The sequence below is a fragment of the Ochlerotatus camptorhynchus genome, unplaced genomic scaffold, assembly GCF_037179485.1.
Source record: "Ochlerotatus camptorhynchus isolate MF236.1 unplaced genomic scaffold, CSIRO-AGI_Acam_v1.1 ptg000146l, whole genome shotgun sequence".
In the NCBI taxonomy this organism is placed as follows: Eukaryota; Metazoa; Arthropoda; class Insecta; order Diptera; family Culicidae; genus Ochlerotatus; species Ochlerotatus camptorhynchus.
In genome coordinates this window covers 652,355-670,154 of record NW_027040636.1, presented here as the reverse complement: position 1 = coordinate 670,154, position 17,800 = coordinate 652,355, and the positions used below count along the sequence as shown (strand labels likewise).

General features: G+C 37.9%; 1 protein-coding gene across 2 annotated transcripts in view; it reads left to right on the top strand.

Moving 5' to 3' along the window:
- Positions 1–14,958, top strand: part of RanBPM (Ran-binding protein M) — a 42,521-nt gene extending 27,563 nt beyond the window's left edge. Inside the window, exons 2-9 of one of the 2 annotated variants that reach the window (XM_065221669.1) lie at positions 4,341–4,699; positions 4,778–5,075; positions 5,145–5,323; positions 5,366–5,493; positions 5,562–5,737; positions 5,809–5,969; positions 13,174–13,285; positions 13,359–14,958. In XM_065221669.1, the coding sequence (XP_065077741.1) occupies positions 4,341–4,699; positions 4,778–5,075; positions 5,145–5,323; positions 5,366–5,493; positions 5,562–5,737; positions 5,809–5,969; positions 13,174–13,285; positions 13,359–13,504 (1,559 nt within the window). In that variant the 3' untranslated portion in view covers positions 13,505–14,958. The remainder of the gene's footprint in view (positions 1–4,340; positions 4,700–4,777; positions 5,076–5,144; positions 5,324–5,365; positions 5,494–5,561; positions 5,738–5,808; positions 5,970–13,173; positions 13,286–13,358) is intronic. The other variant, XM_065221670.1, reaches the window with a different exon arrangement.
- The last annotated feature ends 2,842 nt before the right edge of the window (positions 14,959–17,800 follow it).

Below are 17,800 nucleotides of genomic sequence, written 5' to 3'. Positions count from 1 at the left end.
CTGTTCCAACACATTTGTGCAGGGCTGTTCGGAATTGTGATAATTTTATTAAGATGTATCAAGGGTGAAATATGTTCTAAAGGTTTAAATATAAAACATATTCTGAGCTCTTCCAAATACTGTCCTATGTTTCTGAATTGGTGTTATCACCACTCGAATTAATTTGAGTTTCAATCAGTGTTGGCAAAATCATCAATCAATTGATATTTTTCCACTCTCATACGCTCTCAATATCACGCGTGATATTGGAACAAAATATCATACTTGATATTGATTTTACAAGCTCCTTTGATATTGCGAGACTATTCACAACGTGCAAAAATCAAGCTGAGAGTTGACTCAACACAAAAATGATCTCTTTTTACTATTCACCGATGGCAGACACAAAGTGACTGCCTCCAGCCGTATGGAAGTTTCGGTTGCATTCGGGTATAAAGCAAAAATCACGAAACTCAATCTCACCACAGTTTGTTGAGATTTGCAGCTGGTGAGTTTTGTTAGCTTGATATTCTGAGCTGCTATTTCACAGCTTGCAAAATCAACCGCAGTTGTTTGCTTGTTGATTTTTGTCTACGAAAATCAAGCGTGATTTTGGGCGTTGGTGAGATTTGATTTTTTGATATTTTCCCAACACTAGTTTCAATGCTGCCAAATGAACAGTTGCGAAATTATGCAAAATAAATTGGGCTTCGTGGTCGTGCGGTTAGCGGCATCACCCGTCGTTCTGGCGTAATGTGAGTGCCACGAAGTGAGGTGAGGGTTCGATTCCCGTTCCAACCGGTGGAACTTTTTGCAAACTGGAAATTTCCCAACTGGGTGTTGTGTGTTATCCGTTGTCTAGTGTTCAGTCTGTGCAACCTCTGGTTGAAGACGGTGTCAATTGTATTTTTTTTTCGAAAGTTTCTCGATTGTTTCAAAATGTTCATTGCTTCAAAAATACCCTAAAAGGCTTAATTAGGCCTCAATCAGACATGATTTAGGGGTGCCGCAAATCGGTCAAAGTTTGATTTTTTTATGGTAGTAGGGTAAATTACGGCTTCGGCAATACCTTTCCCTATTATCGGAACAGGGTAAATAAGGCATTGGGTTAGAGGGGTGTAAAGGTTAACACATACCTCTCACGTCAAAGTCACGAGTTCAAATCTCATTCTCGGACATGTCACGGATGACCCGAAAGTGACTATATACAACAATAACAATGAAAAAATAAATAATTGAGCGCCATTTGACCGCGCTGGGGCTTCATTCATCCCCTGACGAAGCCGTCATTTACCCTATTACTTTGATCGTTTGCGAGAAATCGACGATGGAAGTGAAAACAGTCACTTATCGAGGAATACTCGCTGGTTACACCCATTTCTAAAGGTCCTTGAAATACTTCTCACCCTTTAGCTCCAATTGCAGTAAGTCAATGCAGAACAGAAGTTAGTTCCTACACTGCTGAAGTCAAGGTGAAATTGATATGCATTGATGCGGAAAACAACGTAGGGTACCTCATGTAGTTTCTATCCGTACATAAGAACACCGCTTGTCATGAAAGGGTGAAGGTATTTAAAATTTGAAAAGTATCGGTTCTTTGCTAAATTATCGCGTGTTACTACAAAAACTGCTACTGCACTGTGCGTGTAAATGGGTTAGTTACCCTTTTTGTAAGCTCATTCCTGTTGTTTATTATTTTACGATTCTCGCATCGTCATCGATCATATGAGGTGACCTCGTTTTTTTTTATTCTTCTTTGTTGTGGTAATTGATCAGATGGCCGAATGTAAAAGTATGTGCGATGCAAATTCTAACAACTATAAAGCTATAAGTGGATGATTTATGATTTTTACAGCAAACAAATAAAACATTTAAATTTAGCGTTCAGAATCACAAGGGCCTTACTGTGACGATAGATTCTCTCCATTGATTGTCTCTTTAGATTGTTAAAGTAAAGTGTATCAATTTTCCAATATTTGTTTCAGTTCAGAGTCGTAAAAGTTTGTATTGGCCAAACGAAAAAAGGCCGCAGCATAAAAGTTCTAAAATGTATGGATAGACCTACCTTAAAAGGCCGACAATTTAAGAACCTGACCCGAAAACCACACATTTTTCAAATTGACGTAAGTGCTTTTGTAAACAATTACTTCAAACATCAATTTATCGAAGCTGATACCCGAGAAAAGTCCAGCATCAAAATGACAGCAAATTGAAATCAAGTTTTGATGTCAACATCAAACTTTCAGTTTCGCAATTCACAAATTTGATACCAAATTTTGTTTCCATTTTGCTGTACATTTGCTCTTCAAATATATGTTGTTGCGGGTTTGTTTTCATTGCCTAAGCATAACATCAACTTGAATACTTGTTTTGTTATGAACAGGAAAAATTTATATCAAATTTAGTTTTCAGTTTGCTCTCACTGATAGCAGAAATAATTTTCAATTTAATGTCACAGGAAGATTTTTTTGCTCTCAATTTTGATATTTTAACCGTTAAAACGACCAACACGACAGCAACCTGAGTAATCATTATAAGCTGAATCACAACATGAAATTTAGATTTCCATTTGATCTCAGACTTTGCTCGGGTAGCTCGCTCATGCAAACTAATACTACCATTATGTAGGGGAAAATGTCGCCTTTCTGTGGTCCAGCATAGACAATAACCATAACAAGTGCCTTGCAGCCTATTCAGCTTATGATCCCCGCCAGTGGTGGTATCAGTACTGGTTTACTGCACTACGTTTGAATATTTCTATTGGTACGTGGTAAATTATTCCTTTACTACTGCACAACACATCAAATGAATAAAGCAAGTGGTAAAAATTGAATAAATTATTGTTATCTGATAATTGTGACTTGCATTTGTAATGGTAACTGCGTAACTATTTTTCAAATGCAAAATACTATTGAAATAAATTACATTATCAAATTTTTATCATACAAGATTTAAGGATACATAAAAAGATGTTATTTGGTAAAAACAAATATTCGTAATCTTAGCAATTAGCAAACAAAAATTTCCTCTCCTCCATATTTGTAAATATGAAAAGAACATATAATGTCTTCTGGAATCTGCTGCAAATAACAAGAAGACTTAAACTATATGTTTTACATAGTTGAAGATGCTAATTTCAAATAACATACTAAAGTGGTAATTTTTATACGATAGATGAGGAGATGAAAGTATAAAATTGATAGTTCCGTTAGGTTACGGCAGTGTGAAAATTGCATATTGAGAGTAGAAAGCGAGTTAGCTAGGACAACTTTAGGAAAGTACACATCGGTTTTATCATTTCTCTTTACCAAACTACTGTTCCTTTAGCGGAAATGTCGTCGAACAAAGATTTGAGGGAATCCAGTATATCCAGTGTCCTTAGTTTAGTGCGTATTACTCCATCACTATTGAGAAATGATGAAGTACTCGATTTTTTCACAGTTGTCATTCTTGCATTTATCGCAAGGATTCGACTCTAATTGAAAGGTCCCGCTATTTATACCCTTCGGAGTGTTGAAACACCCTCCAAAGGCGCGCCCCTTTGTCAGTCAAAATTGGATTCCTTAGCAACAAAATTAAGGTATAACACCGATAATGACCATGCATCAGAACCCTAGTCTTAATCACTTCAAACTAGGGAACAACAAATAGAAGGTTAGGAATCACATAGATGAAGACTAACTAACTAGTTTTTCCTTGTTTCAAGATCATCCTCGGTGGACAAAGCCGAGTCTTGTCACTATCAACAAGGCATAAAAAGTAACTAGGACTAAGATGTGTTCCTTGGATTACTGAAAAATCCTATTCCCCTAGTTTGAAGTAGTCAGGACTAGGAATCGGTGGCAGATCTTACATCCCGTAACGTACCACGAAAAGGCGATCTACCCACGTTACGGGGCAATTATGACAAATGCATATTATTCAATGGCGTAGCTAATGGGGGTTCAAAAGGGGCCAGGCCCCCTCCAGAATTGTCTAGCCCCCCCCCCCTTCCCCTACACTACACCACCGGCGTCACTAGTCGAAACGCGTTGCTCAAGTATAATGTTGTCCCGTAGATAATCTAGACAGCAAAAATTACAAGCGTCCTAGGTATTTCTATGTGCTTTATTGGAAACATTTTTGACGTTGACGCCAATGATTGTGTAGTATGCGTACCTAAATGCGTCACAAACCATAATACAGTGGGTTTGGATTCTGGACACATCTTACTTCAGATCTTCGATCTCCCATGCGTAAACCTACTATTACTTGAACCCCTCACCCAGTGTATGTAGTCTAAGTACAGCCCTTTATGGGCGTTATAAGATTATTAGTGCTGTTTACTAACGTGTCATATTTACCATTTTACTTTTCTTCAGGAGTTGGAAAATCACATACAGACGCAGCATCAGTGCGTACGCCATTCCCTATCCCAGCAGCATGTGGGCTGTACTATTTCGAGGTGAAGATAATCTCCAAAGGTCGTGACGGCTACATGGGCATCGGGCTGACTGCACATCCACACTTTAAAATGAATCGGTTACCGGGTTGGGATAAGCAATCGTATGGATACCACGGAGATGATGGAAATTCGTTCTGTTCGTCCGGTAATGGTCAACCGTACGGACCCACCTTTACCACCGGTGATATTATTGGTTGTGGTGTAAATTTAGTCGACAATACCTGTTTCTACACTAAAAACGGTCACCATCTAGGAATAGCTTTCAGAGATTTACCGGTAAGTTTAGTTTGAGAATAAGTACCATCATACGTAGTTGCTAAGTCGTGAGAATAATGGGTTCACATATTCTTGTAGCCACGATTATATCCCACAGTGGGACTGCAGACCCCTGGTGAAGTGGTGGACGCAAATTTCGGCCAGGAACCATTCAAGTTTGACATCGAAGACATGCTGAAGGAGTTGCGGGCGGCGACCAAAGCCACTATTTATAATTTCCCCCTGCCGGATGATCAGGGCGATTGGACTGTGATCTTGCACAAAATGGTTTCATCGTATCTTGTGCATCATGGCTATAGCTCGACAGCGGACACCTTCGCACGTACCACCGGCCAGTCACTACAAGAAGACATGGCGTCGATAAAGAATCGACAAAGTAGGTTTTAACTCACTTTTGCTATCAAAAACTATTCTCATCTATCAAAAACATTGCTTTGTTTTACAGAAATAATCAAACTTGTACTATCGGGGCGCATGGGACAGGCAATTGAGCATACTGTACGCTTATATCCAGGTCTACTGGAGTCGAACCAAAATCTGCTATTCATGCTCAAATGTAGGCAGTTTATCGAAATGGTGAACGGATCTGATTTCGACCTCGTAAGTACTTCGAATCCTCTTTATGTTGTGATGGGTGCTCTAGACAAACTTGCACTTCTATTACAGAGCGGTTCAACTCACACGAGTCCAGTGCAAACGTCAGTTATACAATCGACGAAAAGTTATCAAAACGGAAACACGGTTATCCCGGATGACGCTGACAATCAGGGGTTTAGCAAAAATAACGTCCTCAGGTACTTGGCCATGACTATTCAATTTATTCAATATGACGAACTTGAACACGGATTCTTCCCTATGGTAGTAATAACGGCACATGTATCGAAGACGACTACTCTAATGACGTAGAGATGGAGAATGGTCACACGAATAACGTAAATAGCTCGAACGGCTACAAAAACGGAACGTCTAACAGCAATCTCAACGATTCGCTCGACGATGACGATGAAGAAGATGAAGATGGCAGGGACGTGGATATGGGTAAGAACTATCTTTTTCATATTGGACCGTTAAGGTACAGCATCCTAATCCATATTTTTATGTTATTGAAGATGTGGATTCGTCGTTGTCGCCAAATTGCAAATCAACCAACACCGGTGTGTCACGATCCGGTGTCGAAAGGATGCTTGAGTTCGGAAGAGAACTGTTTCAAATGAGCCAACGATTAGAAAAGGAGAATGGAGTTAACGAAACTAATCAAAAAATGTTAGAGGTATGTACTCAAAGACAATGCAAATCATAAACCTTCTCTCGCTGGACATGGGGGTTGACGTTACTAAAGTGAAAGATTATAGATCTAATATTTGTATTAATATTATAATCTTCCTTAGTGAAACTTATCACCTATATACTGCCGTTATACGCATAACTGCCCCACGTGCTATGCAAACATTATAGACCGTGGAACACATATTCATATAACGGCAGTATAACACTTCAGTAATCCTCCAACGATTAATTCTTGGTTGTTAATTGAACTTTTTTCATGAAATCGGCTGCTTCAGGTAGAGATGAGCTAACCTTCGGCTGAAAATCTCTCAAATAAAGATTTATAAAAAGGTTGCCTCAGGCATTCTGAACAATTCTAATATCTAAATATCAGATTTGTTATATAAACACCGGAACCGCAAGGGTTCATTAGAAACTTCTCGTCAATAAAGTAGTATTTTTCTAGTTAGTAATATTCGAATTAAATTTAATTTAATTCAAATTATTTTTGTTACAGTCCATTAGCATACAGATGCCAAATTGTTGCCAGTCATTTTTAATTTTCCTTCATTAGTTCTCACTTGATTTTGATATTCTAGTATTGGTTAGAAAATTCTAAGCTAACACATGTCCAAACGCCCAAAAAACAAGTAATTTCAATATTTAGCGACTGTGTTAGGGAAACCACTTTTTCCCATCACGAAATAGCCTCGTTTTCTGATGACAAAATAACTCATTTTCGTACACAAAACGCACGGATTTTCCAATCGTTAAATATTCACAAACAGTCATATAAATTCGAGATTTTTTGCTTTTTTCTAGCGTCCTGAAGAAAACCTTACCCTTATTCGAAGTGTTTCTGGTTAATTGACAAGGTCATGTGGTATTCGGTCATTGCGAGAATTTTTATGTACCACTTCAATAATGTTACGCATTAGACCTCAAATGTTTGGTTGCTGAACACATTATCAAAGAGCTTTGGGGGGGGGGGGGGGATGTGGCTGGCCGCAAAGCGAGCGAACGTTCAATGAAAATTAACTCTTAACAATAATTTATGGTGGTCCTGAAAAGAACCGTTTTGTCGTGATGGTTGATTAATGCTGAGCTAATAGGATGTTCAACATGGATGAGGCTGGTGAGCTGTATGTTATTTGGAACGAGAGTGACGCGTTTGGCATAGATAGCCCACAGCGGCTCACGACGAGCAACTGAATCCGATCAGTAGCTGTTTGGCTTCTTCCTCCTTCTTCGGTGAATCGTGTACTGTTGAGAGCAGCCTTGATAGCAAGCTGCTTGCGGGATACCTTTCGATGTGTACTGGAGAAAAATGTAGGTACAACGCCAAGCGCCGAAAGCACTGCTACTGCTGCTGCTGATGAGGACCGTACACACCCGCACTTATTTAATAAACACCGTTGGGCGAGACCGGATTGGAATTTTTAAATCTGTATTAGGAAAAGCGCTTTTCGCAGTCAAATTTTAATTATTATAGCGACAGTTGCACATTCCTGCAATTTCCAAACCTTTTATAAATTTATAATTATTTATTTTAGCAGATTCGTTGAAAAATTTCCAATCGATTGTCCTGTTAAGAATTTTTCTAAACAGGGATATAAAGCAGGTTTTTAAGTTAATGTTCAAGTAAAAAGTGAGCCACTGAGAAAGGGGAATGGCTGTCACATGCTTTGCGCGATGAATTTTCATTTGCGATCAATCGCCAATAGTAGCGAAAAATGTAGTGGGATCTCGTTTTTGATAAGACAGCGGATCATCCGCAATCGAGCGAAAAATTACTACATATATTCCATGAGTTTATATACCATCCAGCTTGATTTCAGTTCCAGATTAAGAAGAGATTTAATTTCGCTATCTTATTCAGTGCTTTATAATAGGGCTAATAGGGCCTTACATAATCAATTTTGTTTGAATAAGATCAACATGATAACAACTGTAAAATTTTGATGAAAATTAATTTCTTTCTCGAACGTTCCACACTTTAATCAATTTTATTGTCAGTGTCAAACTGTCATGTCAAACTGTCATGTAATTTTGATATCTTCAATGTATTTTAGCAAAAAAGAATAATGTTGTTTCCACGAGTACCTATCAAAATTTCATTTTGATTTAAACTAATGAGAGCTAAGATTTTGAACTTAAGAGGGAATTACTACCGAAGCGCAGGTGGTCATTATGAAATGCATATCCGTTAGCGAATGCCGTTCGTTAGGTAAATAATAGAATATAGTTTTCGAACGTTGAGTATTTATGGTTCATTAGCCTTTTGCGACAGATTCATACATTTTCGGCTTTTTATGGTTCGACCTTTTGTGCTCCGGCAATTTTTGTTTGGCGTTTCCCGTTCTAAGCGTTGTTGCATTACAAAAATGGAGGTATTTTTTAGTTTTACATATAAATTTACTCCCGTAACATTTAATTTCATTTTGTAAACAAAACTTGTAAGGCCATTCCGTGCTAATCGAAGTACGCTCACGCAAAGTATCAACACCACCGGGTGGGAATTTCTCCCCTTCCCCGATAGTGCTCTTGCTTTGCGTGGGCTTACTTCGCAGTAATGTATTCAGATAATCTTCTTTTCTCACACAAAGTTGAACTGCCATGTGATGTTTTTTTTTCGTTTATCATATAAAGGCATATAAAATCTTACAAAATATAAGTAAATAGCTGACAAAAGAAGTTACAGTGCTTTCCCGATTTTGTCAGCTTTTTTTTTCCAGATTTTGTCAGTCTGAAGATTTTGGTGAACTTTTTGGTTTATAAGCATGAATTCTCAACCATTTCGCTCCAAATGGCACTTAATTGTTTTGTCGCAACAATAACAGAGGTAACTCAAATAAGCCTCAATTATTGCGACACTGCACAGCTGTATCATAGAAGTAATTCTAAGACTAGTACGTCCCGAAGAAACGTGCTCAACATTTTGGCTCAGCTCTGGTACTATCTTCGGTCCCAAGCTAATCGATTCACCCCTCGAAACATGGGAAAATCCACTAACCCCTCATTTTATCTGTCAAACTTTCATTGTGTAGTACTAGAATTTTGACTAGAATGGAGTACGTTAATCGATTTGGTTGGGACCAATAGGCTAGTCAAGTAGTGAGCCAATTTAAAATCGTTAGTTTCCACCAGTTGGCTGTATCGAGTCCCTCCTGATAAAGGATAGAGCTGAGATGGCTGTAATACAAGTTATGGGCAGATACCCCATTCAAGAAGAAGGTTTCGGAATTACGGAATATTCATATGCAGTTGCTACGTACCCGATGGACGATGGAGCAGTTCCACGAGACGCTGGTTGAACTTACCGAAGAGCTGATCGGACGAAAACCGGTAGTCATCGGAGGAGACTTCATTGCTTGGCAGTGGAGTGGGGAAACAGATGTACCAACGCAAGAGGGCACGCAGTAAACTAGAAGTGCGTGTTGAAATTCCTGGGAGCCATTATCAATTTTGGCTTCAATAGCCACGTAAATACGCCTACGAGAAGGCAGCGATGGCCATCAACGCGGTAGCAGAATCACACTGAACATCTCGGGACCAAGCAGTAGCAAAAGACGGCTCCTGGCTAGTATATTTACGTTGATACTGAGATATGGAGGATCAGCCTTGGTTGCAGCGCTGAAAACCAAGCGGAATTAAGGGAAACCGAACATCACGTACCAGCTCAGCAAACCGTACGCAAACTTTTCGTACCCTTTGTTGTATGAATAGTAAACAGCTGAGTACTGCGAATTAACTCAAAATGCTCGTCATCTGGGAGCCGAGTCATACTGTCAAACGGGAGCCAAACATTAAAAAGAGCTCAGAAGTCACGTAGGTAGTTACTGTTTGAACCACAAGGAAAGGTGTTGCCACCTACTGAAAACAAATTAAGAATTATGATTATGAAATTATCGAAACATCAACCTTAATAGGCGGATAATGTAAATCATCGAGTGTGATGCTCGAAAAAGTGTTTTTATTTGATATTAATAATGCCAAAACTGGGTTGCTGAAACAAGAATGTAATCAAACTTTATAAGAGTCATGTGAGCTTTGTGGGCAGGTGCACTCCCATCACCATGTATTGACGAGTGCACGGATGGATTTGAGTTCACTCACTCGGCAAAAAAGTGACACAACAGCGGGGCCCTGTTTACTAAAAATGAACACATATGGGCCCCGCTGTTGTGTCACTTTTTGTCGAGTGAGTGAACTCAAATCCATCTGTGCACTCGTCAATACGTTATTTATAGAGCAGGAGGAGGAGTCAAGAATTCATTTGACAGCATGTATATACAATTTCGTGAGCTGTTTCAGCAAAACAATTTGAAATTTCGGAAGATTTTCAAGATGTTTTCTAGCTCACTTGAAAAATAAAATCGGTTGAGTTCGCAGTACTCAGGTAAACAGATATTAGTAATTCCAGTAATAATGGTTAAATTTAGTTTCAAAATCAATTTGATGGTTAAAATATTAAAAAAGAAAATTTCCCGATTTTGTCAGCTTCCCGTTTTTGCCAGCCTAACATTTCAGATGGGGCTGACAAAAACGGAAAAGTACTTTTTTTCAATTGAAACTTCCTGGGTGTAAAGACCTAGCTTACTTAAGTGACTTTGCATACTTGTTTTCCTTGGAAAAATGTAAACTACCATTTGAAAAGGGCTGAACTTTTTTTTATTTTATTTTTATCTCACTATGAGACTAACACAATTTTGGTCAACAGCGGCGCCGGTGGTGTAGTGGTAAGCGTGATCACCATTCACCCCAGTAGGCCTGGGAGATTTATGGCCAATCGCTTGTTTATCGTGTATTTTGCGAAAATTGCCGTCGTCGTCAGTGCTGGGTTGGTTACAACAATTCGAGTATCGGTATGATGTGATATGAGGGGCTCGGTGGCCTTAGAGCGACCATTTTTGCTTACTGAGCAGAACATTGAGTCTTATCTCAGGTCCATCCACAATAAAGATTCCTCAATCGTTTTATTTGTTAATATGACTACAGCAAGTCGATGATTAAAAAGAGCTCGTTTACCTAGTGGCAAACATTTTTGCTTACTGAGCAGAACACCGTGGGTTCAAACCCAAGCTCCTTCGCGATATTGAATCGTTAGGACATCAATTAAGCAAAACGAATCCTGCTGCAATCCCAACCCTTTTTATCCAACATCCTAGTGATTTCTCGTGGAAGTGTAGAGGTGTTCTCGGGTTCCATCAAAGCGAGTGTCACGTGTGCCCATCAAATCGTTACAACACTTGACTTGGTACTTGGCTTCGTTGTACAGTATTCTCCACTTATCGATGATCTTTATTTCGATATTCCTTCCTATTTGAATCGTTTCAACAACCCTGATCCTGATTCATCAACACTTTTTGAGCACGAAGTGTTTAGAATCGTATTAATGAGCTCCCTTTTGATTGTCGATTTCTCCATATTTAGGTGGTGAAAGTTGAATTTCTCACTAAGATGTGCTCGTTCCCCCGATGATGGCGTGAAAAAGGACCAGCACTAAGTAACTAACGGATTTCCACACTACATGGCCTTATATGGCCTCAAATTTAAGTTTAAATTACTCAAACTCTCTAACGGCGCCGGTGGTGTAGTGGTAAGCGTGATTACCTCTCACCCCAGCAGGCCTGGGTTCAATAGCAGTCGGCGCCGCCGGGATGTTCTGAGGCATAACATCTCTGATCACGCCTTCCTTCGGATGGGAAGTAAAGCCGTTGGTCCCCGGTTCATGAGTTGATGGGTCGATAGGTAGGGTCCAGGTGTGGGAGCTGTCTTCTTGGCACGTCGGTAGCACGGAAAACAAGATCGACGGAAAAAACAAACCAAAAGGAAAAAAATACTCAAACTCTAGAAAACGTATTTTCCTTGTAGACTGAGTAAAACTTTCGAATATGACAAAAATCGACGAAAAAATTACTCATTCTAGAAGTATACACTCAAAGAATAAATCACATATCCAATGGAAAATATTCATTAGAATTTCACATAAATTTCATGTGATATCATAATTGCACCACAAAATCACATGAATGTTATGTGAAATTCAAATAGATATCATTGGTTTTGTTAATGGAAAAACATTATGTGCATTCCGAATGGAAACTACATGAAAACGTGTTTCCGTGTACTAATTTCATATGTACATCGAGATGTTGCTCATATTAGAAAACAAATTCCTGTAAAAGCTCGGAAAGTTTTACGCACTCTATGAATTAACTACGTTTTCAAAAATATGAGTGAACTAATCGCAACTTTATTAATTGATTTTAACGTATATGGCGTAAATGGATGCATTCCCAACTCCACTTAGGTTCAATTCGTTAAAAGCAAGTATTTTTTGCTCTAACATGACTTTTACTGACATTTTAAATTTCGCATCTATTTCATTACCACCCCCTTCCGTCACACGAAAAACTTTTGCTAATTTTATGCCGGTCAATTACAGGCATTTCTGAAATTCACAGACGTTTTTCGCAGACTTCTGAAAACAAAAATTTGGCATTTCTGTTTACTACACACTTTTGTCACTAATTTAGCATCAGTTGCACATTGAAGCAAATTTAAAAAATAACTTTTTTCTTTTAAAAAAACAATTTGAAAATTTGTTTCATTACATTAAAGTCTACCCCAACGGGAGAAGATATTTTATCGTTATTTTTTTAATCTACTTTCCGAAAATTAATCAACAATAGGGACAACAAAAACAATTGAATACTCTACAACAAACGATAATTGCGGTCTAATTACCGTCATCTGCTTGCTACACCTTATATGGTGATACGTGAGAATTATATTTTTCAGCACACAGCAAGACTGTGCGTTTTGTTTTTCTAGAAAAGTTAAATTTATTTGATAATTCATCCTCCTTTCCTTTCGGATTAAATTTTGCTGGTGTGTCTCTTAGGACAACAGATGTCATGCTAGCCTTGCTTCCATTCACCGATGACTGTATTGCTGGCGCCGTTATTGTTTCAGTAAATTCTGAACGTGTGCATTCCGAATGGTAAATTAATTTCATTTTTGGTTGTCTGTGAAAATTCGTTGATCGTGGTTAATCACGAAGTAGCAAGCACGAATTGTACGGTCATCTATGCTCATGCCCATGATAGAAAGTCGTAACATAATGAATATGTATCCACTACTACGTTTATATGGATATTTGTGACATCTCGGCATTTAATTTCTTCTTTCTCATATCGTTTCAGGATGCATTTAGTTTATTAGCGTATTCTAATCCCTGGGCAAGCCCACTAGGTTGGCAACTATGTCCGTCACGTCGTGAATCCGTGTGTGCTGCCCTTAATTCTGCCATATTAGGTAATTACTGATTATGAGTTATGTCTAGTTGATAAGAAATATATTCATCCGTTTCCGTTATTTTCATCCTCAGAATCGATGAGCTATTCGTGGCGGCCGCCGCTGGAAGTGTGTATAGCACACGCATGCGAACTTCTTCGTTTGATGTCCAGTTCATCCCTTGGCGCGTGCGCTTTCGTCAGTGTAGAGGACGTTCTTACGCAGCAACAACACCATTGACTACACCTATTTCTTCAGCTGTCCTCTTATTTCAACGTTTAAACTCGACTGCGCCAAACTTCACCCGCGTATCCATAGGATGTGGTCTATCTACTGTTCCCACTAGCCACTGCTTACCCGAATTTTTCCAATCGTTTGTATTATTTTTTCCGTATACCTACCATCCTACCGTGCAATGTTTCTAATTATGGAAAGCTATGCCTAAAATATTGGTTCGGAACAAATAGGAAATTCTTGTAGAGAGATGTACTTTTGCCGTTTGATTCATTGTTGATTGTAGGTACCTCATAATTTATTTTTATTATGCGTTATTGAAGTCGCTCCACAGTATATAATGAACCCATATGCCTCTTTTCTTTAATCAATGTTCCAACTGCTAGTTCTTCTAGTCTAGCTCCGCTCACTGCTGTGGGACAGTAGCAACAGAGTCGAATCGTGTTTAGCTCTCCGAAGAAAAAATTGTAGAAAGAAATCAATTTTGTTTATATTAATATTGTTTGCCTGATATTTTATTGTAAAACTGCTATTTTTTTTGTTTTATTTTAGTTGAATTTTCAGTTTACATGAATTTGTGGTAGAGTCTATGAACAACACACACTTGCATACTTCAAAAAGAATGAATAAAATGAATACCAACTTGGAAAAGGATAATCGAGTTGATAGCAACAAGCAAGGTTATAATACACATAGACACGTACACATGCATAGAAACGTGAAAGGAAGCAAATAATTAAGGCTAGATTATAAGACGATGACAAAAATAAGTGAAAATCGATCTAATAACTATAAATATTAAAATATTTACAATAAAGATTGAAATAAAGTTAATCAAGTGAACATTGCAAATAATTTCCTTATTTTCAATTTAAATTGGCATTCACTTTAGTAAATTTACCATTAGGAGTTCAGTGCCCTGCTCGACAATTTTCATTATTTGTTAAAACTAAAACTTTATAATTTAAAAATTATTTTTTAATGTGTAATGTTCTATTGCATTGTACACGCTGCTGTCATTGTATGAATCCGCTCAATGATAATTGTAAACTGTCAATACTGCACATTTCAAATATAGTTTTTGATTGGTCTCTCATTTTCGCGAGCGTTAAAGGTGTGTTCTATATCTGCCACTGTCATCTTCCGATCTAGCTTTGATTCACTACATCAACAGAAATAGCTTTCCTTTTCAAACAGGAGAATGATCAATGAGTGTTTTTGGATCAAAATTTAGTTAAATGTTGTTTTGGCGTATCAAAAACGAAAAATCCAACGAGATATGAATTGCGGCTTTGAGTTTGTGTGCATCTGGAAGCGCGATAGTTGAAATCGTTTCACCATTGATATATCTAGATTGTGTCTTCCAGAATGTATATTTCTCCCCGAAGTATAGACAGTGTCTTTACTCCCGTGTGCTTGTTAGTTTTCGAACACTGTTACCATTTTTCGATATAGCCTTTCTCTCTGAACAAAAACATAAAGTTTAGCTATTCATTTGCTATAAGGTATTGTAAAAAAAGGAAAAAAAAAAACAAAATGTTCGCATGATTTCGTTTGCACTTTAATCGTATGCAAATACCTAAAAGCAAAAAAAAAGTTTCGCTTATGTCGTTCAAAACAGAATAAGAACAACATGGCGTTATTTGATAATAATGCTTAGAAGCAACATTTGTTTGACGAACGAAAAGAAACGGATAGTGTGCTGCAAGGGATGTATGGAAATCCTCTTATGTAATAGCGTTACTGGATGTAGCGGTTAGCAAGTAATAAACAGCAGAGTAGAGAGAATTCACTCACGTATGATGAAGTAAAACAAAACAAAAAAATAAATAACGATTATTAATTTTAATAATAAGTTCGCAAATATATATATATTTAAGAGGTAAGTTTTGTGAAATCATTGTGAATATCGCCGATAAAGAAGAAAAGAAGAAAAGAAGAAGAGAAAACGGAGATCAGATGAATAAAAGTTTTAATTTCAAAAAAAAATGTCCTTGAGTGCAAATAAATGGATGACATTCCCTATTCATATAATCGACTGCAACCGGAAATCTAATTTATACAACCATGTTGGGTTGATGCTCGGTTGTATCTTGTGCAGGCATGGCAAATGATTTGCCTCTAAATTTTTAACAGAACTCCGTTAAATGATGTATCAAGCTTTTGTAGATTTTGATATTAGCTAAAATTTTTGTCAATAAGTTAGTCATAGCAGAAGTTGTTTTTATATAATATTTTGGACTTTTGGAGCATCGAAATTTGGTTTCTTAAGCAAAGTTCCATCAAATAAACAGTTCCATAGTGCGAATACATTATTGCTGGACTCCTTTAGTACTGATGCCACTGGATTCCTATAGTACGGGCATTAACGAATACACGTACCTTATGGGATTTGAGCTAATTGGGACCAACCACTGATTGTACGGCAATTTGAAGAGATAAATGCCTGATGTATTTAGAGAAGTTGTTAAACAGATAGTTGGCCATCTTTTGGGAAGAGTCAGTTTCCGGTAGGACACAAGTCAGGTCCTGTGGAAGATCCGGAACATCCATAAAAGTGGTCAATTCATGCAATTGATCCTAGAGCCGTAGTTTTTTTAGAAACCACTCATAGACATCATATCAGAATGAATTCGGAGTTGTGTTCAGAATATGGAACACTCTGGAGATTACGGGATGGTCCACCGGAAGATCCAGAACATTCGTAAAAGAGGTCAATTCATGAAACTGATCCTAGAGCGCCGTGGTTTTTTTTTCGAAACTACTCATAGACGTCTTATCGGAATGATTTCGGAGTTGTGTTCGGAATATGGACTCTGGAGACTACGGGACGGTCAACCAGAAGATCCGGAACATCCGTAAAAGTGGTCAATTCATGAAACTGATCCTAGAGCTGCGTTTTTTTTTTTCAAAACCACTCATAGACGTCTTATCGCAATAAATAAAGAGGATTTTTTTTTTATCTTTATTTGAGAGATTTTTAGAAATAGGCTAGTTCATCTCTATAAATAAAGAGGACTGACCTGCAAATGGACCCTGGGGACCAAGGGTTTTTCAACTAAAGGATCCGGAATATCTGTAAAAATGGTCAGTTCATGAAACTGATCATAGAGCTACGTGGTTTTTTTCGAAACCACTCATAGACATCTCATTACATTACTAAGTTAATATATCCAGGCCTCTATTATAGAAAATCGTTAATAACAGAAATTGGAGGAACGATTCAGAAAAGTAATAAATATATTTAGACAAATGTGACGTACGCCTGAATCGGTTCGGAAGACATTGTTTACTACTTTGGATGATTTCATTGTATTGTAATAGCTTCTTGTAACCGATAATGAACGATCGTCGGTCGTAGCTTGTTGTGATGTAAAAGGCACGGTGGCCTTAGAGCAACCGTTTTTGCTTACTGAGCAGATGATCGTGAATTAAAACCCAAGCCTCTTTACTGAATTGATAGGGTCGCGTCATTTGCTTAGCAGGTTTTAAAAGATCGCATCACTTTCCAATGTGAATCCAGATCTAATTTACCCCCTAATGTCCTTCCCATGACAACCGTGGAGATGCAGAGGTATACTTGGTCTCTAGTAGCAACGATTGTTGAAATAATAATCCTTTCCCTCCCCGATGCCCATAGGGACGTGGCTGGCGGCGTTATTGAACTCAAAAATATGGATTCTCCGGATTTTGTACACTGAGAATGGATTGCTAGTCCATATGGTTCTTTGGGCAAATTTCGTTAAATCTGGTCAATCACGGAGTAGCAACTACGGAAATGTATGGTCGTCAATGCTCATGCTCATGCTCATGCTGAGATAGAGGGTCGGAATCAGCCCGGGTTCGTGATAAAATAGGAAATGTTGCTTTATATTAACATAGTTATACATCTTACCTCAGGCATATTGTTGGAAATTGATAGTACTAAGTATATATGGTGTAATGACACCATATACGCCCTCAGGGAACCTTTACTGGCCCAACGGAAGAACCGTAACGAGCATTAAAGTGGCCACATTATAAATATTGCCCTAGAACCTTGTGATTTTCATTCTCTATATCGTTCAGAATCAAGAGATCAAAGCGTATTTAATATGGAATATTTTGGGGTAAAGTGGCCATATTCTGGATCTCCGGATAATCCGGGTAATCTAGTTAAAATTCAAATAATTCAAAGTATTTTTATTTATATATAAAATGCTTATTTCCTCACTTGTTAAATCTGATTTGAACTTGGAAATGTAAAAACAGAGAAGTATTGTACCGGAGAATTGACCTCATGATTTTTTAACTCTTCAAAAG